The sequence below is a fragment of the Erinaceus europaeus genome, chromosome 15 (assembly GCF_950295315.1).
Source record: "Erinaceus europaeus chromosome 15, mEriEur2.1, whole genome shotgun sequence".
Classification (NCBI taxonomy): domain Eukaryota; kingdom Metazoa; phylum Chordata; class Mammalia; order Eulipotyphla; family Erinaceidae; genus Erinaceus; species Erinaceus europaeus.
This window is the reverse complement of record NC_080176.1, coordinates 493,165-515,916: the sequence shown is the minus strand read 5'-3', so window position 1 is coordinate 515,916 and position 22,752 is coordinate 493,165. Positions and strand designations below refer to the sequence as shown.

Here is a 22,752-nt window from a genome sequence, read left to right as displayed (position 1 = left end):
CCCCCACGGCGGACACGGTCATGGCCTCACAGTGCCGCCCCTGCCCCGTGCCATCTCTTGCTGTCTGTGGGATGCTCTGACTGGAGGCCCTGTGCCCAATGCGTGCTGAGCCCTTCTGGGGCTCCCCGTCGGCACCTGCTGAGTTGGCAGCCGGGGAGCCTTGGGGGAGGAGGGGACGGGCCCTCTGCTGTACCTAGCCAGCATGCCTACCTCAGTGGGGCTTTGACGCTGTCAGTGTGTGGTGGGAGGAGGGGGCGGTCGGGCTTCTTTCCCCCAACATAGAAAGAAAAGGGGGGGGGGTAGATAGCATAATGGTTATGCAGACAGACTGTTAGGCCTGAGGCTCCCAAGTCACAGGTTCAATCCCCCACACCACCATGAGCCAGAGCTGAGCAGTGCTCTGGTAAAAAAAAAAAAAAAGAAAGAAAGAAAGAAAGAAAAGGAAAAAGAAAGGAAGAAAAAAGGAAAGTGAAATCTGAGGTGCTTGTGTGCAGAGTGTTGCCTGCTGAGTGGCCTGGAGCTGAGCCTGAGCTCGAGTGGGGGCTGCTGTCTCTGTGGCCTGGAGGCAGGCAGGGCCGTCACCCAGGTCACCTCACCTGGCCCTGCCTGCCCTCCTTGGCTGCCCCCAGGGCTGAGTCTCAAGGGTCTGAAGTCCCCCAGGGAGCACACCCCCCCCCCCCCGGAAGTTTTAGAATTCATTTTGCAGGGTTCCTTTCTGGTGTGTGGCGGCAGCTGTGACCCTGGGCCCAGCTCTGAGGGACCTCAGTGCCCGCTGGCCCTGCTGCATCCAGAGACCAGCCATCTGCAGCGGGGACATTGGGACAGGGGTCAGCGGGCATCTAGCTCCCTCCCTCCCTCCCTGCACCCTGCCCAGCTTCACTTCCCTCAGCCAGTTCTCACAGCTTTCAGAGCCCCACGGGAGACCTAGCCTTCCATCCTGAGAGTTTGTGCTCCTGATCTCGGTGGGGCGGGCCAGGGTCCGTTTGTCTGAGGCTTCAATCACTGTGTCTTCCCCACCCCCCACCATCCCTGCTCAGCTGTGGCTGGTGGTGGTGCTGGGGGTCGAACATGGGGCCTCAGAGTCTTTGGCAGGAGAACGTTGGCAGAACCATTACGAAGCACCACCCCTCATTGCTCTGCACATGCTCTGTCCACAGGGCTGCGAGGTAGTCAGAGGAAGCGCCCTGTCCGCCCTGGGGCCCTCAGCTGCCCAGTGCTGCATGGCTCCAGGAAAAGATGGGGGGCGGGGGTATTGTGTGAGCAGCACCTGAGTGGCTCTGTGGGACGCCACTGTCACACGGTGTGGGGGCCATGAAAGCCTGTGTCCTGTGCCTGGTGCTGCCTTTCCGTGGTGTCTGTGGACGAACAGTCCCAAGGGGACAGGACGCAGGTGCTAGTCTCACGTCGTCACGGTGAGTTGTGGGGGTCGCTGTGACGAATCTGCCCCTTGAGAACGCTGCAGTCGCTGCTGTGGTGTGAACCTGCAGGCTCCAGAGAGCAGCCGTGGCTGTGAGGTGTTCAGAGGGTGGGTGGCACAGTAGTGATGGCAGCGGTGTTTTGAGACTCTGTCTTGAAAGGTAGTGATGGCAGTAGCACTGCCTGTGAGCTCTGGAAAGCAGGGGTCCAGTCTGAGTCCTGCCCCCAGTGGCCAGCACCCCATGTCCACACCTGAGACAGCTGGCCTGTAAAGACCAGATAAAGACGGACTCAACATGAGCCTGGGCTCTGGCGCAGCGTCTGACTCTCACCCCGGCCAGTCACCCGCCCTGCTCAGCCTCACCCGTGGGTGACAGAGACCAGGGGGCACAGAGGGGCGCCTCCCAGGGGCACTGACCGCCGGCTGGTAGGTGGGGTCTCTGGGCACAACCGCCCACTGAGGAGGGCCGTGTCTGAGCTGTGCCTGCCGTTCCCCAGGCCAAGCCCGGCGTTCGTGGCTTCGTGAAACCCACAGAGACCCTCGAGCGCTCGCTGGAGATAAACAAGCATAAGGGTCGGAGGCGGCAGCAGCGGAGGCCCAACTACAAGAACCTGGGCGAGGAGGAGGAGGAAGAGCGCCCACCCGCCCCCGCCCCCACCCCCACCCCCGAGGAGCCTGAGGACGCAGACAAGGCCAGGGCGCCAGAGGGCGGCCCTAAGGGTGTGAAGGCCAGCGGTGACAGCGAAGGTGGGGGACAGAACTGGACGGAGGGGACCCAGGAGCCCTCAGCCCAGGAAGGCTTCTCTCTGGTCCTCCACCCCCACCCCTCGACCATTGTCCATTCCCCACGGGCCCCTGGGTCCCGCTTCCAGTGTCCCCGCAATGGCAGGGCTCTTGGTCAGTCCAGGGGAGGGGCCCATTCCCCAAGCTCTCCCAGGGCCTCCATCTCCACAGCAGGGCTGTTCCTGCTGCTGGGAGCGACTTGTAATGCCAGCAGTTATGTTCATAGAGCCAGAGCCAGAGCAGCATAGGGGCACTGTCGAGGCGGGAGGTGCCCCAGGTACATGAAGGGCTCACGGTGTGCTCCCTCACCACATGGGAGCCCAAACAGGGTGGGCAGGGCTGTAGGGTCTCTCCTCAGCACCCAGGGAGCCCATGGAGGGTGGGCAGGGCTGTGGGGTCTCTCCTCTCTCAGCACCCTGCACAGCACCCAGGGAGCCCATGGAGGGTGGGCAGGGCTGTGGGGTCTCTCCTCTCTCAGCACCCTGCACAGCACCCAGGGAGCCCATGGAGGGTGGGCAGGGCTGTGGGGTCTCTCCTCTCTCAGCACCCTGCACAGCACCCAGGTAGCCCATGGAGGGTGGGCAGGGCTGTGGAGTGTCTCCTCTCTCAGCACCAGGCACAGCACCCAGGGAGCACATGGAGGGTGGGCAGGGCTGTGGGGTCTCTCCTCTCTCAGCACCAGGCACAGCACCCAGGGAGCCCATGGAGGGTGGGCAGGGCTGTGGGGTGTCTCCTCTCTCAGCACCCTGCACAGCACCCAGGGAGCCCATGGAGGGTGGGCAGGGCTGTGGGGTCTCTCCTCTCTCAGCACCCTGCACAGCACCCAGGGAGCCCATGGAGGGTGGGCAGGGCTGTGGGGTCTCTCCTCTCTCAGCACCCTGCACAGCACCCAGGGAGCCCATGGAGGGTCAGCAGGGCTGTGGGGGTCTCTCCTCTCTCAGCACCCTGCACAGCACCCAGGGAGCCCCATGGAGGGTGGGCAGGGCTGTGGGGTGTCTCCTCTCTCAGCACCAGGCACAGCACCCAGGGAGCACATGGAGGGTGGGCAGGGCTGTGGGGTCTCTCCTCTCTCAGCACCAGGCACAGCACCCAGGGAGCCCATGGAGGGTGGGCAGGGCTGTGGGGTCTTTCCTCTCTCAGCACCCTGCACAGCACCCAGGGAGCCCATGGAGGGTGAGGCAGGGCTGTGGGGTGTCTCCTCTCTCAGCACCAGGCACAGCACCCAGGGAGCCCATGGAGGGTGGGCAGGGCTGTGGGATGTCTCATCTCAGCACCCAGGGCATGCTCCCTTGTGGCCTCACTGCATAGGGCGGTGTGGCCCTCGGTACCCCAGCCCAGTGTGTGGCTGGGTCAGGCCTCAGCCCTTCCTGTCCGGCAGAGATCGAGATGGTGATCATGGAGCGCAGCAAGCTGGAGCTGGCAGCCGGCCCCACCCTGCAGGAGCAGAACACCACAGATGAGGAGAAGAGTGCGGCCGGCGGGCTGGATGGGCCTCCCTGGAGCAGGTGGGGGCTGTAAGGCGTCCTGGGGCCAGGAGGCGGCTCCTCTGCCGCAGCCCGTCTGTCCTTGGGTGATGGGGACGGCCCCTCTCAGAAAGCCACGGTCACACCTTGTGCTAAGGCGACAGTGCTCCTCAGCTCAGTGTGGGGAGCGGGCGTGAATGGGCTCTCTTGGGCGGCGGGAGGGGCTGACCTTGCTCTCTGTCAGGCCCTTCCTGGACATGGTGCACCACGCCCTGGACAGCCCGGAGGACGACTACCACGCACTCTTCGTGCTCTGCCTGCTCTACGCCATGTCGCACAACAGAGGTAGTCCACCCCGGCGGCAGCCCCCAGGACCTCCTGGCCACGGGGCGGGACTGAAGCTCTGACCTGCAGGCACCCCTGCCCCCCCGCATCGCACGGTGACCCTCCGCAGATGCCCTCGGCTGCGTGTCTGACCCCCAGGCTCCGGCTCCGGTGGTCTTGGGAGCAGTCTGAGCAGGTGGTCATAGCCAGGCAGTGCAGGGCTGCCCAGAGGGCCAGGCGAAAGCAGAGCGGGGCTGGGGAGGGAAGGGGCCGGCTCTGCAAATGCTCGGGCAGCAGGGCAAGCATCTCCCGGCCAGGGACCAGGCCTTGCAGGCCTTGAAGGCCGAGGAGCGGAGCGTGGCTGGACTGGCAGCCCGAGGGCAGAGGGAGCCCGGGAGGCTGGCTGGCTGTGGTGTGTCCAGGTCCGGCCGTAGGTGGAGAGCTGGCTAACTCTCCAGTCTGCTTTGCAGGGGAGCCTGGTCAGGCTGTTGGGGGAGACACCAGGTGGCGGGGTGCGGGGAGCTTCTTAGCATGGACGGGGCCTCAAAGGGCATCCGGGAGGTTCAGGGCCCTCACTGTGGCCCTCCGTGGCTGGGGGTGCCGCTGCCGGCGCAGGCCCTGGGCTTTGCAGGAAACCTGGGCAGGAGGCCCGCAGCGCAGGAACTGGGGGCCCTCTGGAGACTGGCCCGGTTGGGTGCCCCGAGCTCAGGGCTGTGGGTGGTGGCCAGGCAGCGGGCCAAGCGGCCTGGCTCCCTCGCAACCTTTCCAGGCCCCCAGCACGGCCTCTTCACAGACTCCCTGCAGGACAGTCTCCACATAAAGGAAGTACTGACAGAGCTGCCTGCTGGCCTTCTGACTGCTCTGCCACCCCAGGGAGGGGAGGGAACCCCAGCAGGGCTGCAGCTGCTGTCCTGAGGACTCGGAGCTATGTTTCCGTGGGGGTGCTTTGTTACTGGCGTCTTTCTGTGGGCGCCCCGGTGCCGGCTGTGCTCTGCTTTGCTGAGGGTTCTTTGTGAGGCAGGGGCGGTAAAGGGGTGGGTGCAGGGGCCGGGGACACTGAGAGATGGTGGCATGGTGGGGTTGTCACGCCTCAGACATGAGCTTTAGACTTTCTCGGGGAGAGCCTGGGGAAGTTGGGGTGCAGGAACCCCGCAGCCAGGTGAGGGTGGCGTGGGGCCGCTGGCTGAGTGGCCCCCAACTGCTCCTCACAGCTGCCCCCCACCCTCCCCAGGCATGGACCCCGAGAAGCTACGGCGGGTCCAGCTCCCAGTACCCAACGAGGCCGAGAAGACGGCCTACAACCACCTGCTGGCCGAGAGCCTCATCCGCATCATGGGCAGTGCTGCCCAGCCAGGTGTGTGGGGGTGGGGCCTCCACGGCTCACGTCTGACCCGTGTCCACCTGGAGCGGGGCTGACCCCTGTGTCCCCCTGGAGCGAGGCTGACCCCTGTGTCCCCCAGGGAGCGAGGCTGACCCGTGTCCACCTGGAGCGGGGCTGACCCCTGTGTCCCCCTGAGAGCGAGGCTGACCCCTGTGTCCACCTGGAGTGGGGCTGACCCGTGTCCCCCTGAGAGCGAGGCTGACCCCTGTGTCCCCCTGGAGCGGGGCTGACCCCTGTGTCCCCCTGGAGCGGGGCTGACCCCTGTGTCCCCCTGGAGTGGAGCTGACCCCTGTGTCCCCCTGGGAGTGGGGCTGACCCCTGTGTCCACCCGGAGTGGGGCTGACCCCTGTGTCCCCCTGGGAGCGGGGCTGACCCCTGTGTCTGCAGATGCCAAGATCCGCCTGGCGACGCTGGAACTGAGCTGCCTGCTCCTGAGGCAGCAGGTGGTGACGGGCGAGGGCTGCATTATCAAGGATGTGCACCTGGCCTGCCTGGAGGTGACCCTGCCCCCCACGTGGCCCGTCCCCTCCCCCATGGGGTCTGTCCCCTCAACCAGCCCCCTCTCTCTAGGGCGCCAGAGAAGAGAGTGTCCACCTGCTGCGGCACTTCTACAAGGTGAGTGGGCAGTGGCCTGGGGTGTCCTCCAGAGGGGCCCCCAGCATCCAGCCTGGCACTCAGGGTCATGTGTCCCAGCCCCCTCCTCTGGCCCTGGTGGCCTCGGTGGAGTCTGAGCCAGGCCTGTGTCCTGAGCCCTCCTGAGAGCGGCTGCCCGGCCGAGTGCAGGCTGGCTGGCCTCTGGGGCAGTGGGCAGCTGCGGGCACGGGCATGCCTGACCAGCTCCCTGAAACTTAAGATGCTGCTGACGCGGGTGCCCCACGCCCTGCGGGCCACGCGTTCAGATCGTAGTCACGCTCGCGTGGCTTTGCAGGAGTGGACAGGCCAGCTGGGCACTGGTGCCACCGAGCGTGTGTGCCCCTGCCCCTGCCCACGGGAGCTGGCGGGTGGGGAGCAGACAGCCCCAGAGCGGCCGGTGGGGCTGCGGGCTGCCGAGTGACCCTCCCGCCCCTGCCTGTTGCTCAGGGGGAAGAGATCTTTCTGGACATGTTTGAAGACGAGTACAGGAGCATGACGGTGAGTGAGGGCAGGCATATGCCCGCACAGCTCCCCCGCAGGCCGGGCGCCCCGGGGCAGGGCTGTGCGGACGGCCGGGGGGGCGCTCTGCGGGACGGGGTCTCCTGAGGCTCCCTGCACCGGCGGGCACTGCGAGCCCCCTGCGCCCTCTCTCCAGATGAAGCCCATGAACGTGGAATACCTGATGATGGATGCCTCCATCCTGCTGCCCCCCACGGGCACCCCTCTGACGGGCATTGACTTCCTGAAGCGGCTGCCCTGCGGGGACGTGGAGAAGACGCGGCGGGTGAGAGGCCTCCACGTGGCCGGCTCCAGGGGACCCTGCGGGGCGGGGCCGGAGGGGCGGGACGTGGGCGTGGTCTTGGGTTCGGGGCGGGGCGGGGCCTTCGGGGCGTGGCTGTGGGCGTGGCCTTGTGTTCAGGGCTGGGCCAGGAGGGGCGGGGCCTGCGAGGCGGGGCTGTGGGCGTGGTCTCGGGGCGGGGCCGTGGAGGGAAGGGCGGGGCCTGGGTTTGGGGGCGCGAAGTGGCCCCGGGAGGCCGAGCCCCGAGTGACTGGGGACCCGCTGGTCTGGGTCTCGGTTCCGGTTCCCGGAACCGGCTTCCTTATCTCGCTCGCTTCCTTTCCTGACGGAGCCTTCGTGGTACTTTATCTCCGCTCCATTTGCCTCCTTTCTTAGAAAGCGCGCAGCCATTTCCTGGAAAATCCGCCTCCGGCCTCCGAGCAGGAGCGCTTGCTGGCTGCAGACCCCTCAGACCCCTCCCTCAGTCCCCCTCAGTCCCCTTCAGACCCCTCCCTCAGTCCCCCTCACACTCCCTCAGTCCCCCTCAGAGCCCCCCTCAGCCTCCCTCAGTCCCCCTCAGTATCCCTCAGACCTCTCAGTCCCCCTCAGATCCATCAGTCCCCTTCAGACCCCCTCAGAGCCCCCCTCAGCCCCCCTCAGTCCCCCTCACACACCTCCTCAGTCCCCCTCAGAGCCCCTCTCAGTTTCCCTCAGACCCCTCCCTCAGTCTCCCTCAGACCCTCTCAGTTACCCCTCAGTCCCCCTCAGTCCCCCAGTCCCCCCTCAGTGCCCCCTCAGAACCCCTCAGACCCCTCCCTCAGACCCCCTCAGTCCCCCTCAGACCCTCTCAGCCCCCCTCAGAGCCCCCTCAGAATCCCTCAGAGCCTCTCAATCCCCCTCAGAGTTCCCTCAGACCCTCTCAGCCCCCCTCAGACCCCCTCAGACCCTCTCAGCCCCCCTCAGAGTCCCCTCAGACCCCCTCAGTTCCCCTCAGAGTTCCCCTCAGACCCCCTCAGACTTCCCCCAGAGCCCCCCTCAGTCCCCCTCAGAGCCCTCCTTCATGGCCCTCCCCCCACGCCCTCCCCTCTCAGCTTCTCCGTTGTGGGCAAGGCCTGTAGTGGAGGAGCTGGGCTCTGCAGCCTCCTCCCTGCGGGGACATCTGGCCACAACCTGGGGCGGGGGTCTCAGTCTCAGCCGCTGCCTCGTGCCCACAGGCCCTCTGCCGCCCAGGCTGCACCTGTGGGGGGCGGTGGTGCCCCCTCTCCCCTCTCCCCCTCTCCCCTTCTCTCCCTCTCCTCCCCACTCTCCTCCCTTCCTCTCTCCCTCCTCCTCTCCACTCACTCCCTCTCCCCTTCCTCTCTCCCTCTGTCTCCTTCCCTTTCCCTCCCCCTTCCTCTCTCCCCCTCCCTCTCCCCTCCCCTCCCTCTCTCCCCCTCTCTCCTCCTCCCCCTCCCCTCCCTCTCTCCCCCTCCCTCTCCCCCTCTCCCCTCCCCCTCCCCACCCCTCCCTAGCCCTCCCTCTCCCTCTGTCCCCCTCTCCTCCCCCTCTCCGTCTCCCCCTCCATCTCCCCCTCTCCCCTCCCCTTCCCCTCCCCCTCTCCTCTCCCCTTCCCCTCCCTCCTCCCCTCTCCCCTTCCCTTCCCCCCTCCGTCTCCCCCTCCCTGCCCCTCCCTACCCCTCCCTCTCCCCTCTCCTCCCCACCTCCGTTCCCCCTCCCTCTGTCCCCCTTCCTCTCCCTCTCCCCCTCCCCCTTTCTCTTCCTCTGGCTCCTCTCCCCCCTCAGTGTCATCAGGACGGTGCTGCCTCCTGGTGCTGCCAGGGCAGGAGGCGGGAGTGCCGAGAGTGGGGGGAGGCAGGGAGGGAGCCGGTGTCTGCTGGGCCCAGTCCCGAGGGGCCGCCCTTCCGGTGCCCCGGTGCCCGGTCCCAGGGCGAGGACTGTGGCCCAGGCCCGGGTGGGCGGCCGCTGGGAACCTGGTGCTGGTGCTGGCGCTGGTGCTGGCGGCTTGGCTGTGCAGAGCTGCCCCTCTCCCTCCCTCCGGGAGAGGCGGCCACGGGCGGGCACGGGGCGGGCGCGGGGCAGTGACCGGCCGTCCCTGTCCCCCCAGGCCATCCGGGTGCTGTTCATGCTGCGGGCGCTGTCGCTGCAGCTGCGCGGGGAGCCCGAGACCCAGCTGCCCCTCACGCGGGAGGAGGACCTGATCAGGACGGACGACGTGCTGGATCTCAGTGAGTGGGGCACGGGCCCCTTGCCGGAGGCCCTGGGTTCGAGCCCTGCCGCCGCACGGGACACCACAGGCAGTGCTGGGGCTGGGGTGGGAGGTCCCGAGGACGGTGAGTGGTGCACGGGGACCTGAGTTCAAGCCCCTGCTTCCCCCACGAGAGTGAGAGGGCCGCAGCTGTGACCCTCTCCTGTAGTTCCCTCAGCCCTTTCAGATAGAAAAGAAAGCGCGGCGGGTTAAGTGCTTTGGCAAGGACCAGCTTGAGGACCCCGGTTTGAGCCCCCGGCTCCCCACTTGCAGGGGTGAAGCGGGTCTGTGGGTGTCCGACTTTCCCCCTCTGTCTTCCCCACCTCTCTCCGTTTCTCTCTGTCCTATCCAACGACAACTTCGATAACAACAAATAATAACTACAGCAACCATTAAAAGAACCAAGGGCAGCAAAAGGGAAGATAAATAAATATAAAAAATTTATTTTAAAAAAAAGTAACTGCCAGTGGTGGTTGAGCCACTGGTTGCCACATGCAGGGTCCAGTTCAAGCCCCCGCCCTCCCCCCCCCCCCCGGCCCTCCGCAGGAGCTTCACACGTGGTGAAGCAGGGCTGCAGGTGTCTCTAGTGAACGAGGAGTTAACTGGATATCTAGAGGCCGTAAAGTAAAATTGCCGTAAAAGGAAATGTGGAGGGGGTCGGGAGTGGCATAACGAGCCCCCGGCTCCCCACCTGCAGGGGAGTCGCTTCACAGGCGGTGCAGCAGGTCTGCAGGTGTCTGTCTTTCTCTCCCCCTCTCTGTCTTCCCCTCCTCGCTCCATGTCTCTCTGTCCTATCCAACAACGACAACATCAACAATGGCAATAATAATAACCATAACGAGGCTACAACAGCAAGGGCAACAAAAGGGAAAAAATGGCCTCCAGGAGCGGTGGGTTCATGGTGCAGGCACCGAGCCCAGTAGTAACCCTGGAGGGGGAAAAAAAAAGGACATGTAGGGGCTGGTGAGGATGGCCTCATGGTCATGCAAAGAGACCCCGGTGCCTGAGGCCCCAAAGTCCAGGTTTGGTCCCCCACGCCACCACGTGGTGCAAGCCCTGCTGCAGACACCCCCCAGGCTGCACAGCCAAGGCCCCTCCAGTGACAAGTCCCCCAGGCCACACGGCCGGCCGACAGGGGAGCCCCCCAAGTGACTCCCTAGGCTGTCCTGCCTGTCCCTCTTCAGGCCTGCTGTCCTCCTCTTCCCTCCCTTTCTGGGCAGAGCGAGCTGCCCCCACCCCACTCCATCTTGCGAGGCCTCTCGCAGGGGATTTCTGGCAGGCCCTCTCTGATTGGCTGCAAGAGCCACGGACCTGCCCTGACCGGATTAGGAAGGAGGGGAGGGGAGCGACTGCACCCCCAGGTGTGTGCCGGAACACCCCCTCGTGGACGGCCTACTGGAGCAGGTGGAGAGGAGCGGCCTTGGCGCCGTGATTGGTTAGGCCGCTAGTTGAGGTCACTTCCTGGACTTTCTGGGAGGTTGGCCGCTAAGGAGGTAACGGCGGTCTGTCTGTCTCCACCTGGCTGCTGAGGAGGGGCGCTGGGCGTGCGCGCGCGTGCGTGTATGTGTCCACGTCGGAGGGTGTGCACCCGCACGTGTGCTGGCTTAGCGGCAGTGCCCAGAGGCGTCCTCATGAAAGGCTCCAACAGCTGCCCACGCCCCCCTGCCCGTCTCTGGGCTCGTGGAAAGGGGGCAGAGGCCACACAGGCTTGAGGAGAATGGCTGCTGGCTCTGGGGGCCCGGCCTCGGGTGTGAGGCCCTCAGGTGGCACCAAGAGGCGTGGGGCCTGGTGTGCTGCGGAGGCTCTGGGCCTGACCTCCAGCCTGGCCCTTAAGGGGCATCCGGTCCAGTCCACCCACCACTGCATCTGAGCTGCCCGGCAGGGCCCTGCCTTGGCTGCCTTTGCCCAGCCCAGCACCCCTGCCCTGGCCACCTGGCTCCCCTCCCCCGAAAGCCTGGCCACAGAGGCGCCCGTAGGCCCGCACACTGAAGCCTAGTAGCCGATTTGGTTAAGCGCCCCCCCCCCTCCCCCGAATCTTAATGCCACACGGGGCCCTCGATTTCTGAAAGGTATATGTCGTCTTCATGTCGACCACTGAGCTACCCCACGTTATTTTATCTAAAGGCTAATGTGCCTCCCCTACTAGGACCCTGGGCCCTGGCCTAGACAGATCGGGGAAAAGCAGCATTAACACCATTGAGGCCGCTTCCCTGGGCCTCAATGTCACTCAAAAATGTCACTGCCCCCAGAAATGAAGTAGAGGATGGGAGGTGACGCCTGGGCGCCGTGAGGGACTGGACGTGGTTGGCATTCCGCTGCCGGTCTTGCCGAGCAGAGGCTCTGTGCGCAAGTCCCACGGAGCAAGCGGCACGGCTGGGCTCCTCCTGCCCGCCTGGATTCGCGTTGGGCACCTGTCTGCTGGGCCTGCTCCCTCAGCTCTCAGGAGCTCATTGGTCCTTCCCCTTCTCTAAACTCCACTCTCAACCGCCCTGCGCTGGAGCTGGCGTCCAGCCCTCCGGCTGTGACTGAAGGGGAGGGGGAGGCAGGACGAGGCTGAGCCCTCCCTGCAGGGGTGTCCCTGTCCCTCACTGCTTCAGGGCACCAGTGTCTCCGAGAGTTCTGACGGACTCCTTGGCTGGGGCCGGGCTGCAGGGCTCAGAGTCTTGAGTTCTAGGCCCAAGAGGCTGCCCGGGCTGCCCAGCCTGAGAGACCAGCTGCCCCAGCACGGGGACAACCCAGACCCGGGACCCCCCAGCTCCCTTCCCTGTCCTGGGTCGCGGGCCCGGTCTCCACCTCTGGCCACAGAACCAGTTTCCCTCCAGGGAACTGACCGCATGGCCCTTTGCCTCTGAGGCCTGTAGAAAATACCCAACCCCTACACTCCTGGCCTGGCCCCCTAAGTGCCTCCTGTCACCGCCTCTGCTGGGCAGCTCACGGCAGAGCCCTGTGTGGAGTGGACTCTGCAGCCAGACCCACCCCCCAGGAAATGGCATCTGGGTCACTGAGGGGCAGCGGGGCACAGCCCCCCCCAGAGGGAAGTTGGGCCCAGATGAAGGGGCCGCCAGCACCTCCCCAGGAAAAGTTGCCCCCTCCCCCGTGGGTGACCACAAAAAAGCACCTTTCAGCTCTGCTCCCCGTCCCGCACCTGTGAGGTACCTGTGCGGGGGGGGGGGGGGGGGACAGGCTGGCTGCATCAGTGGCTTCGCTCCCCCTCCTCCCCTCCCCACTCCTCCTCCCTCTTCCCTCCCTCTCCTCCCCTCCCCATCCTCTAACTCCTCCCCCTCCACTGTCTTCCCCACCATCTCCCACTCCTTCCTTTTCTCCCCTCCTTCCACTTCCATCTCCTCTTTCTCCACCTCTTCCCCTTCCCCCCTCTTCTCTCCTCCACCCTCCCCCTCCCCTCCCCTTCCCCCTCTGCCTCCATCACCCCCTTCTCCCGCCTTGCCCCCCACTTTGGGTCCTCAGTCACTCTCCGTGGCCTGTTTGAAGGCAGGGAGGCGGGGTCCGAGGTGCAGGAGAGGGTGGGCAGAGCGCTGGGCGGGCAGGGGAGGCCGCAGCAGGCACAGCTGACTGCAGGCATTTCATCACAGAGGAACAGAGATAAGCACTTTAAAAATCACTTGCAGCCGTGCCCCACTCAGTTCAGCCAGAACGAGGTCACCTGCACGCTGTGGCTACGGGCACGCCCTCCCGTACCAACTGGCCAGTACCCAAGGGCGCCTGAGAGGGTGCGGGTGCTCACCAAGGCAGTGTCCTCTGTGGAGCTCCCACATGCTGGGTGTGGCACTGGATGGCAGAGACCCCCTTCCAGAATGAGCACTGGAGGCTGAGGTGCTGTGGGGAGGCCGGACTGGAGCGCGGGGAGCACCCTGAGACTGCCTCAGCGGTGGTGTCCCCTGGGCCAGGCACAGCTCCCTGTGGAGCACACCCTCTGATGAGAGAAAGACCTGGCTCCCAGCCCCGGCACTGCCTGCAGCACCTGGAATTTGGGGCTGGGGGAGCAGTGCCCCCCCACCCTTACCAGAGACCCGCCGTGCTGGGGAGGTCCTGGCTTCAGCCCCTGCGCTGCACGGAAAGGAGCCTTTACTGTAACGAGAGAGACCCGCTCAGCTCTGGCTGGGGATGGCACCTGGGACCCCACAGCCTTGGGCCGGAGAGTCCTTTTGCAGGACCGTTATGCTGTCTTGCCGGGCTTTTATTTCACTTCTGATATTTTTTTAGGATAGAACGTAGGGAGATCTAGAGGAGAGGGAAGATGGGGACCTGCAGCCCTGCTCCCGCACCTGTGAAGCTTCCCGCATGCAGGTGGGGACCAGGGGCTTGAACCCGGGTCCTTGTGCAGGGGGACGGACAACTGCATTCATCCGGGTGCACCACTGCCCAGCACCCTCCTTAGGCTGTTAAAAATAGGAGAGAGAGCACAGAGCCCTGCTGAGCTCTGGCTGACTGGTGCTGGGGACTGAACCTGAGCCCTCAGAGCCTCAGACAGGAGAGTCTTGTAGAATGACTGCTGTCTCCCTGACTGTGCATGAAAAGATTTTATTTTTTTATCTTATTTTTAAATATTTATTCCCTTTTGTTGCCCCTGTTGTTTTACTGTTGTAGTTATTGTTGTCGTTGTTGGACAGGACATAGAGAAATGGAGAGAGGAGGGGAAGACAGGGGAGAGAAAGACAGACACCTGCAGACCTGCTTCACCGCCTGTGAAGCGACTTCCCCTGCAGGTGGGGAGCCAGGGGCTCAAAACGGGACCCTTAGCCGGTCCTTGCGCTTTGCGCCACCTGCGCTTAACCTGCTGCACTACCACCCAGCTCCCCATGAAAAGATTTTAAATGATTGGTAATGAGCTTTCCTGGACCTGTGAATTCCTGCCTGCTTCAGGTTCCCTCCCTCCCCACCACAGACGCACGCACGCACACCTCCACAGGCCCTGCAGGCTCAGGGGCTTGCCCAGAGGGAAGCCTCCCTTCCCTCATGCCAAGTTGCCCCACGAGGACTCTGCAGCTGAGGTCCTGGTGGGTGGCTGCTGTGACAGGCGTGTGTCAGGCCCTGTGCCCGGCAGGCAGCCCCCGAAGCCCTGAGCCCCAAGCCTCTCTGGATGCCTGTAGCAGCCGCTGTTTGTTAATCTTTAATTAGAGCAGGATGCATCAGAAGAGATTTCAGAAGCTGTGCTCAATTAATTTTGCTCCCTGCCCTATTTATTTTGGCTTTTTTGGTTGAATCTTTAATGTCCAGGGAGGCTGCCTTCTGGCCCCAGTTGAGGGCCCTGCAGCGTGGTGCCCTGAGCCCCAGCAAGGTGCCTGCCCCCACTGCCCCACAGCCTCAAGCTCCGGCCTCACCAGATCCTGCTTTTGAAGTTTCCCTTTCAGAGAATGACCTCAAGCATGTGTGTTCACACTCAGGTGTGCAGGGGATTGAACTTGGGGCCCAGGAGGGGCCAGACCCTCCCCCGAGTCTGAGAGTAAGACGGGGCGTTGTGGTTTGCTTGGCTTTGAACTGGAGTGGGTGTGCAGATTTCTCACATTTTAAAATTTTTTATTTATTTCCCTTTTGTTGTCCTTGTTTTTTATTTGTTGTAGTTATTGTTGTTACTGAGGTCGTTGTTGGATAGGACAGAGAGAAATGGAGAGAGGAGGGGAAGACAGAGAGGGGGAGAGAAAGACAGACACCCGCAGACCTGCCTCACCGCCTGTGAAGCGACTCCCCTGCAGGTGGGGAGCCGGGGGCTCGAACCGGGATCCTCACGCCGGTCCTTGAGCTTTGCGCCACCTGCGCTTAGCCCGCTGCCCAGATTTCTCACATTTTAACAGCAGATGTCTCAGCTACTCTGTCCAGGCTGGGTGCTGTTGGTCAGCGTGCGGCCTGGGTGGGGAGGGGCCCACGTCAGGTGCGGCCTTGGGGACCCCCAGCACCCTGTCACAACTGCACCAGCAGAGTTGGGCGGTCGGCAGGAGTGGGCAGCTGTGATGTCGAGGCACGCGTGAGTCCACGAGTGCCTTAATGGTGGTTCTCAGGGTGATGGGGGCTGCCTGCGGCCGGCTCTGCTCTGCCACGACTGGCCCTTCACGTGGTGTCAGGAGACGGCTGCGAGTTCCTCTGCCAGGTTCCCTGTATTCCACATGACTGAATTGTCCATCTTGGAGTTGCCCCTCACCTCCTTTGCTTCACTCAACACCGTCACTTCCAGATCCATCCAGTCTGTCCCGAAGGACAGACACAGTATTGTCTCTGTTCGTGGCTGAGTAGTACTCCCTGGAGTGTGTCCCACCTCCCCTTTAGTCACTCACCTGCCGGCAGGCATTTGGGCTGCCCCACCCAGGCTGCTGTGAATATGGGAGTGTGTGTACCTGAGAGTCATCGTCTTCATGTCTTTTGCACATTCCTGTGTTGCCATTCTAAGGTTGACCCTGTGGTTGACCTGCATGTGCTCGAGAGTGGCCCCCTCCTCACCCACCCTGAGACCCCTGAGGGTGGCCCCCTCCTCACCCGCCCTGAGACCCCTGAGGGTGGCCCCCTCCTCACCCGCCCTGAGACCCCTGAGGGTGGCCCCCTCCTCACCCGCCCTGAGACCCCTGAGGGTGGCCCCCTCCTCACCCACCCTGAGGGTGGCCCCTTCCTCACCCACCCTGAGGCCCCTGAGGGTGGCCCCCTCCTCACCCACCCTGAGACCCCTGAGGGTGGCCCCCTCCTCACCCGCCCTGAGACCCCTGAGGGTGGCCCCCTCCTCACCCGCCCTGAGGCCCCTGAGGGTGGCCCCCTCCTCACCCACCCTGAGGGTGGCCCCCTCCTCACCCACCCTGAGACCCCTGAGGGTGGCCCCCTCCTCACCCACCCTGAGGGTGGCCCCTTCCTCACCCACCCTGAGGCCCCTGAGGGTGGCCCCCTCCTCACCCACCCTGAGACCCCTGAGGGTGGCCCCCTCCTCACCCACCCTGAGGCCCCTGAGAGTGGCCTCCCTCACCCACCCTGAGGCCCCTGAGGGTGGCCCCCTCCTCACTCGCCCAGGGCACAGGCCTGCAGTGGTGGAAGGAGCCTGTAGGCCGCCTCACAGCCACCCCCAGGAAGCCCAGCCCCCCTCAGCCCCAGCCCAGCGTGCCCTCAGTGAAAGCGGAGCTGTGGCTGTCATGGGAGCCAGCCTGCCCTCCCTGGCTGACTGACAGGCCGCTTTCACAGTGCCCCTGTTCCCTCTGACCATCTCTGGAAGGCTGGCCCTCATGCCAGAGGGAGGTGGCTTCTGTTTTGCTTGTTTTGTGCATTTATTTTTAAAAGCGTATTTCATGAGGAAGACCAGAGCAGCGCTCCAGCTCAGGGATCGAACCCAGGGCCACACAGGCACACAAGTCCTGGGCTGTAGCTGCTGAGCCGTGGCCCCCACCACCAGGCCGTGTGTTGCTGAGCCTCAGTGAAGGCCCCTTTGGGTGGGTGGGGGTCCCAAGAGGAGGCCTTCCCCCCTACCCCAGTGCTATGCCCTCCCAGCTCTCGGTGGGACAGTGAGCAGGGGAGCAGCCCCCTACTCCCAGTGCCTGCCACAGAGGCAGCAGGGAGCCCCTGGGCCGGTGACCTCCCCTGAAGACCCCCAGGCTGCCGGCGTGGCCGTGGCGTGGAGGAGCGCCGGGCCCTCAGATCTTTTCTTGGAAATCTTGGGGATTCCATTCTGCTGCCTCAGACTTAGTGGCTTACTCACGCCAAGCCGCCTGTCAGGAAGTCATGCAACTTGCTGAGCTCACGCACGAGATAAGAGTGGTCACCTGACCCCTGCATATCAGATGACGTGTGCCACTCGATAAAGGGCATGTGGCACTCCTGGGAAGTCTGTTCACTGGGGACTGGCTGCGGGGGCTGCGGGCAGTGAGTGGGCGTCAGACCCTGTGGCTGGCAGGAGGAGGGGCCTGTGGGGACAAGAAGAGACAGCTTCTCACTGCTCTGCTAAGAAGCCTCCTGATCTTTCCGGGGTGGAGGGGCACAAAGATGTCACTGATCATCCTGGTCCGTTTGTAGAAATCAGTGACGTGTCATCTGACCTGTGCACTGGATTCCAGAAAAAGGAAGTGCTTGGGAAAACCCCCACTGGAACATCTGGCACTGCCCCACCTGTGGGCGCCTGGGGGCTGGCACCCAGCTGGGCCCCCTCCTTACCTGTGGGTGCCTGGGGACAGTCACCCAGCTGGGCCCCCTCCATACCTGTGGGCTCCTGGGGACAGTCACCCAGCTGGGCCCCCTCCCCTTACCTGTGGGCTCCTGGGGGCAGTCACCCAGCTGGGCCCCCTCCATACCTGTGGGCGCCTGGGGGCTGTCACCCAGCTGGGCCCCCTCCATACCTGTGGGCGCCTGGGGACAGTCACCCAGCTGGGCCCCCTCCATACCTGTGGGAGCCTGGGGGACAGTCACCCAGCTGGGCCTCCTCCATACCTGTGGGCGCCTGGGGACAGTCACCCAGCTGGGCCCCCTCCATACCTGTGGGAGCCTGGGGGACAGTCACCCAGCTGGGCCTCCTCCATACCTGTGGGCGCCTGGGGGCTGTCACCCAGCTGGGCCCCCTCCATACCTGTGGGCTCCTGGGGGCAGTCACCCAGCTGGGCCTCCTCCATACCTGTGGGCGCCTGGGGACAGTCACCCAGCTGGGCCCCCTCCATACCTGTGGGAGCCTGGGGGACAGTCACCCAGCTGGGCCTCCTCCATACCTGTGGGCGCCTGGGGGCTGTCACCCAGCTGGGCCCCCTCCTTACCTGTGGGCGCCTGTGGACAGTCACCCAGCTGGGCCCCCTCCTTACCTGTGGGCGCCTGGGGACAGTCACCCAGCTGGGCCCCCTCCTTACCTGTGGGCGCCTGGGGACAGTCACCCAGCTGGGCCCCCACCCCCCTCCATACCTGTGGGTGCCTGGGGGCTGTCACCCAGCTGGGCCCCCACCTGTGGGTGCCTGGAGGCAGGAGGCCCCGAGCTGACCCGTGTGTGCGGCCACTCGCCCACAGTGGGCTCTGGACAGTGCTGACGTTGGGTCCCGGCCGAAGGCTGCGTTGGGTGATGCAAGTCCTGGGCTGTAGCTGCTGCGTCACTGGACCGTGTGTTGCGGCCTCAGGGAGCCTCTGGAGCAGGAGCAGCACCCAGCACCCAGCTTTAAGAGGGGGGGCTCCTGTATTTCCCTGCCAGTGTCACAGTCATGCGGTGGCGCTCACACTGCACGCAGGCTCCCTCGGGTGCTGCCCACCGCCTCCTGGCCCCTCTGTGGTCCCGGCAAAGGGGTGTGGCCCTGCCTGTGTCCCCAGCCTGCTGCTGCCGCCCTCGGCAGCTGTGGGAAGACAGGTGCCGCAGAGCATCTGCTGGGCAGGGCAGGAGAGGACAGAGGGCTTTGGCAGGGGGTCAGCGCCCGGGGCCCTCGGCAGCCTGCCACCTGCTCACTGCCTCACCCTCTGCCCCTGCACCCTCACAAGAAGCACCACACCTTTGCTCCCACTTGCTGGGTGCTGCTATGAAGATTTGTCCGTTTACCTGTTCACAGAGAGCAGAGAGAGACTGGCGGGGGGGCAAGCTCGAACCCAGGTCACCCACACGGCAAAGCGGCGTGCTGTCTGAGCGAGCGATTATGCCGGTGCCGCCTCTGCTCTTTTGGCTCCGGGGTTATTGCTGGGGCTCGGAGCCTGCACTGCAGACCCACTCCTCCTGACGGCCATTTCCCATTCTGTTGCCCTTGTTGTCATTATTATCATTGTCGTTGCTGCTGTTGTTGCTGGAAAGGACAGAGAGAAATTCGGAGGGGGGAGAGAAAGATAGACAACTGCAGACCTGCTTCCTGCCGAGGGCTCGAACTAGGATCCCCAGGCTGGTCCTTGTGCCTTGCGCCATGTGCGCTTACCCCCCCACTACACTACCGCCCGACCCCCACTCACTGTGCTTTTGAAGAGAACTTCCCTGGGCTAGCAGACAGCACCTCCCCTCAGTCCAGCCTCCCCATAATCTGCCCTGCTCCTAACCTCCCACCCACCCCGCCCACACACACACAGCCCCCTGACTCCCGGGGAGGCCTGTGAGCTCCCTGATGACACCCACTCTGTCACTCTGTGTCTCAGAGGACCCTCCCCTTTCTTCTTGTGCTCTGTGCCTGGAGGTGGCCAGTGAGGAACAGCAGGTGGGAGGTCCCCAAGGAGGAGCCCTGGGCTCTGGACTGAGTGCTCCAGCCCTGCATCCCCTCCCCTGCCCCTCCCCAGTCCTTGTCCCCGTCCCACTCAGCGCTCCAGACAACTCCATGACAGCAGCCATGTCAGGAGGGGCCCCTGCCCAAGACCCCATGCCAGCTGGCCCAGAGCTGTAGTGAGGCGGTTGTCCAGCATCTTGCCCTGGTGCTCTCTGGCAGCTCCCAGGAGCCATCTGTCAGCAGCATCCCAGCCAGGGGCATGTCCAGGGCTGTTGGGGGGTGGACAGAAGCCTCAGCTGGGCGCTGACCACTGCGCCACTCCTGTGCAGTGGTGCTCACCAGCTCTGCCCTCCCCAGATAACAGTGACCTCATGGCCTGCACGGTCATCACCAAGGACGGTGGGCTGGTACAGCGCTTCCTGGCAGTGGACATCTACCAGATGAGCCTGGTGGAGCCCGACGTGGCCCGACTGGGCTGGGGTGTCGTCAAGTTCGCAGGGCTACTGCAGGTAGGGGGTCCTGGGAGGCAGGGGCTGCTGGGGTGGTTTTGGGGGGCAGGGGCAGAGGCCTCTGGGGTGGTTCTAGGAGGGCAGGGGCTGCTGGGGGGCAGAGGCTTCTGGGAGGTTGGGGGTGTTGGGGGCTGCTGCAGATAGGGGGGCTGGTCCTTGGGGGGTGTTGGGGGTCTGCTGCAGATAGGGGGCTCTCCACAGGGAAGCCTCCCGGGGGTCTCTGCTTCTCACTGTTTACTACACTGAGAGAGCACCAGAGCCCTGCTGTGGTGAGTGCAGTTCCAGGGGCGAACCCAGGACCACACACCCCCAAGACCAAGACCTGCATTCTGTTCTGAGGCACCTCTCCAGCCACTCAGATCTATGTCTTTTATTTTTTTACTTTTTACAGAGGTAGAAATGGAAAAAGGAAACCGGGGTGGGGGGAGAAGGAAGGACACCAGCAGCCCTGCTCCCCAGCTTGTGAAGCTCTGCCCCCAGCCCCTGCAGGTGGGGACCCGCCCCTTTCAGCCCTCAGAGGCACCAAGTGACCCTCCTTCCCTTCTGGGGCCCAGCACCTTCAGAGACAGAAACTCCCGAGGCAGAGGTGGCCCCTCAGGGAGAAGCCGGGGGAAAGCGGTCACACCTGCGTCTGAACCCACGCCCTCCCCCAGGACATGCAGGTGACCGGCGTGGAAGATGACAGCCGTGCGCTGCACATCACCGTCCACCGGCCGGCGTCCAGCCCACACTCACGACCCTTCCCCATCCTGCAAGCCACCTTCGTCTTCTCCGACCACATCCGCTGCATCATCGCCAAGCAGCGGCTGGCCAAGGGCCGCATCCAGGCCCGGCGCGTCAAGATGCAGAGGATAGCAGGTAGGGAGAAAGGGCTCAGGAGCCTGGGGCGCGTGCTGGCCTCTGAGCGGGCCCTGGGGAGAGGCTGGTGCTGGCTGCCCCTGCTCAGTGCTGGGTTTGGGGGCTTCTGGGGGCCTGGGGAGCCACATGGGACACAGCCTGATGGTCAGCGCCCGGCCCTCCCATGCTGTGGAGAACTACTTTCATTCAGAGGAGTTTTTTTTTTTTTAATGTAAAGCAGTTTCCCGCCGCTTGGCGCAGAAGCTAAGTGTTTCCCTGGGAAGCTGAGGGTGTGCTGCCCTTGGCCACAAGCACAGCCCGGGCCCTGGCACGTGCGGCGTCCTGCAGCCCGGGCCCACCCGCAGCGGGTGTGGGGCGGGAGTCTGAGCGCCCTGCCCTCCCTGTCCGCAGCCCTGCTGGACCTGCCGCCGCAGCCGGCTACGGAGGTGCTGGGCTTTGGCCTGGCCGCCTCTGCACCCACACAGCACCTGCCCTTCCGCTTCTACGAGCACGGCCGGCGTGGCTGCAGTGACCCCACCGTGCAGCGCTCCGTGTTCGCCTCCGTGGACAAGGTACCAGGTGAGTCCAGGTGACACCCTCACAAGACGCAGCAGGAAAGCCCTCGTACCAGCAGCCAGCCCTTCTCTCTGGAAGCTTCTCTCCCCACTTTTACCACACCTGCCCCAGAGGAACTGGAGTAGGAAGTCCACTTCTCCAGGGTTGGTCAGTTTGCCCTCATGGCTGGACATGTGTCCTGCCCCCCCCCAGATGACCCTTTCTACCCGGGATTCCACGCTGGGCAGTGGCCACGCGTCCTCGGGCAGGCACCTCCTCTGTGGGGCTGCACACTGTGAGGCCTTTAGAGGCGGCAAAATGCAGGGCAGGCAGCCCGTCGCCAAGAGCACACGCTGAGCTGCACGTGGCCCTGGGCTCCAACCCCAGGTCACTAAGGCGGTGCCTGTGTGGGGGAGCATCAGAGCTGGCGCCTGCCTTGTCCTGCCCCCCCAGCTCGCCTGCCGCCTACTGCCTGAGGCCCTGGTCTGGATAGTGTCATTATCAGCAGGAGATGGGGACGGGACGTGCAGGCGCCCCAGAAACCACTGTGCAGGGTCTCCTGGGCATTTCCAGTCGTCAGTGTAGGGTGCCGGGCTGCCCCCAGGGTCATGACAGGTATGGGGTATGCAGTGAGGACAGGAGTGGGGGGTCTCCCCTGCCTGTGGTGTCCCTTTCCCCTCTCTAGGGTGGGAGCCTGGGCTGCTGCTAGCACCTGACCACTCCACTCAGACCCAAGCCTCCGGGCTCTTGTGTGTGTCTGTGAGCACCTGCTGCCACGGCCTTCCCCGCCCTCTCATGACCCCGTGTGACACAGCCCCAGCCCCCAGCCCGGCTCAGTAGGCACAGCTGCAGCCCCCCCACACCTGGGGGCCACAGCCCCCCGAGGCCCCTGTCACTGACGCCACCTCAGCTGCGTCTCTGGCAGCGAGGGCTGTGGCTGCACCGGAGGCCCTTCCTCAGAAGGTTCTGGAAGCTGCACCACTCGCCCTACTCCATGGGAGCAGGCTCAGACATGAAGCTGGCGGCGCCCTGCCCCTCAGCCTTCCCTGAGAGGGTCTCTGGGGCTCCACGGCTTGGGTGGGCAGGTGCTCCCCGGGGTGGGGTCACAGCTGCCCACCAGACTCTGGGAGCTGCCCGCCTGGGAAACCCCTCTTGCGTGTGACACGCCAGGCAGAGCCAGCGCTCCTGGGGCGGACACTCTGGGGGCACGCCAGGGAGCGGGAGTGGATTCCTAAGAATTGAGTTGCCTCACTCTCGGGCGGCAGCTTCCTTGGTGTCCCGGGACCTTCTGGTGACTTTCGTTCAGCAGGGAGCCTCCCTGTGCTCTGTGCCAAGTCGGGGGGCCCGGGCCACTACCCCGCACACCCTTCTTGCAGCCCAGGGCCCCACCCCTCCTGGCCAGCAGTTTTTCTGGGTTCTAGGCAAAAGGGAGGAGGCATCATAGCACTGCTCCACTGTCGTGAGCTTTCTCCGGTGCCTCGGGGCTCCAGCACGGAGGGGCAGCCCCGGTGGACTCTGGGCAAACCCCATAGTGCTGAGCACCTGTCCCGCGTGGGCACGGCCTAGCTGTGCTGCGGGAGGCAGGCGCCTGGCAGCTGATGCCCGGGCTGACCTCCGCAGCCCACCCTGCCCCGGGCCTAGGACAACAGCTCTGTGCTGACCTCCGGCGGGGAGTAGCCGCTGGCTGGGAGTAACCC

General features: G+C 64.6%; 1 protein-coding gene across 2 annotated transcripts in view; it reads left to right on the top strand.

Moving 5' to 3' along the window:
- Window positions 1–22,752, top strand: part of CLEC16A (C-type lectin domain containing 16A) — a 50,688-nt gene that overhangs the window by 17,037 nt on the left and 10,899 nt on the right. For both annotated transcript variants that reach the window (XM_060172378.1, XM_060172379.1), the window contains exons 10-21: window positions 1,915–2,164; window positions 3,579–3,705; window positions 3,908–4,008; window positions 5,219–5,341; window positions 5,756–5,865; window positions 5,939–5,983; window positions 6,449–6,499; window positions 6,657–6,785; window positions 8,884–9,004; window positions 19,512–19,663; window positions 20,317–20,521; window positions 20,912–21,079. In XM_060172378.1, the coding sequence (XP_060028361.1) occupies window positions 1,915–2,164; window positions 3,579–3,705; window positions 3,908–4,008; window positions 5,219–5,341; window positions 5,756–5,865; window positions 5,939–5,983; window positions 6,449–6,499; window positions 6,657–6,785; window positions 8,884–9,004; window positions 19,512–19,663; window positions 20,317–20,521; window positions 20,912–21,079 (1,582 nt within the window). The remainder of the gene's footprint in view (window positions 1–1,914; window positions 2,165–3,578; window positions 3,706–3,907; window positions 4,009–5,218; window positions 5,342–5,755; window positions 5,866–5,938; window positions 5,984–6,448; window positions 6,500–6,656; window positions 6,786–8,883; window positions 9,005–19,511; window positions 19,664–20,316; window positions 20,522–20,911; window positions 21,080–22,752) is intronic.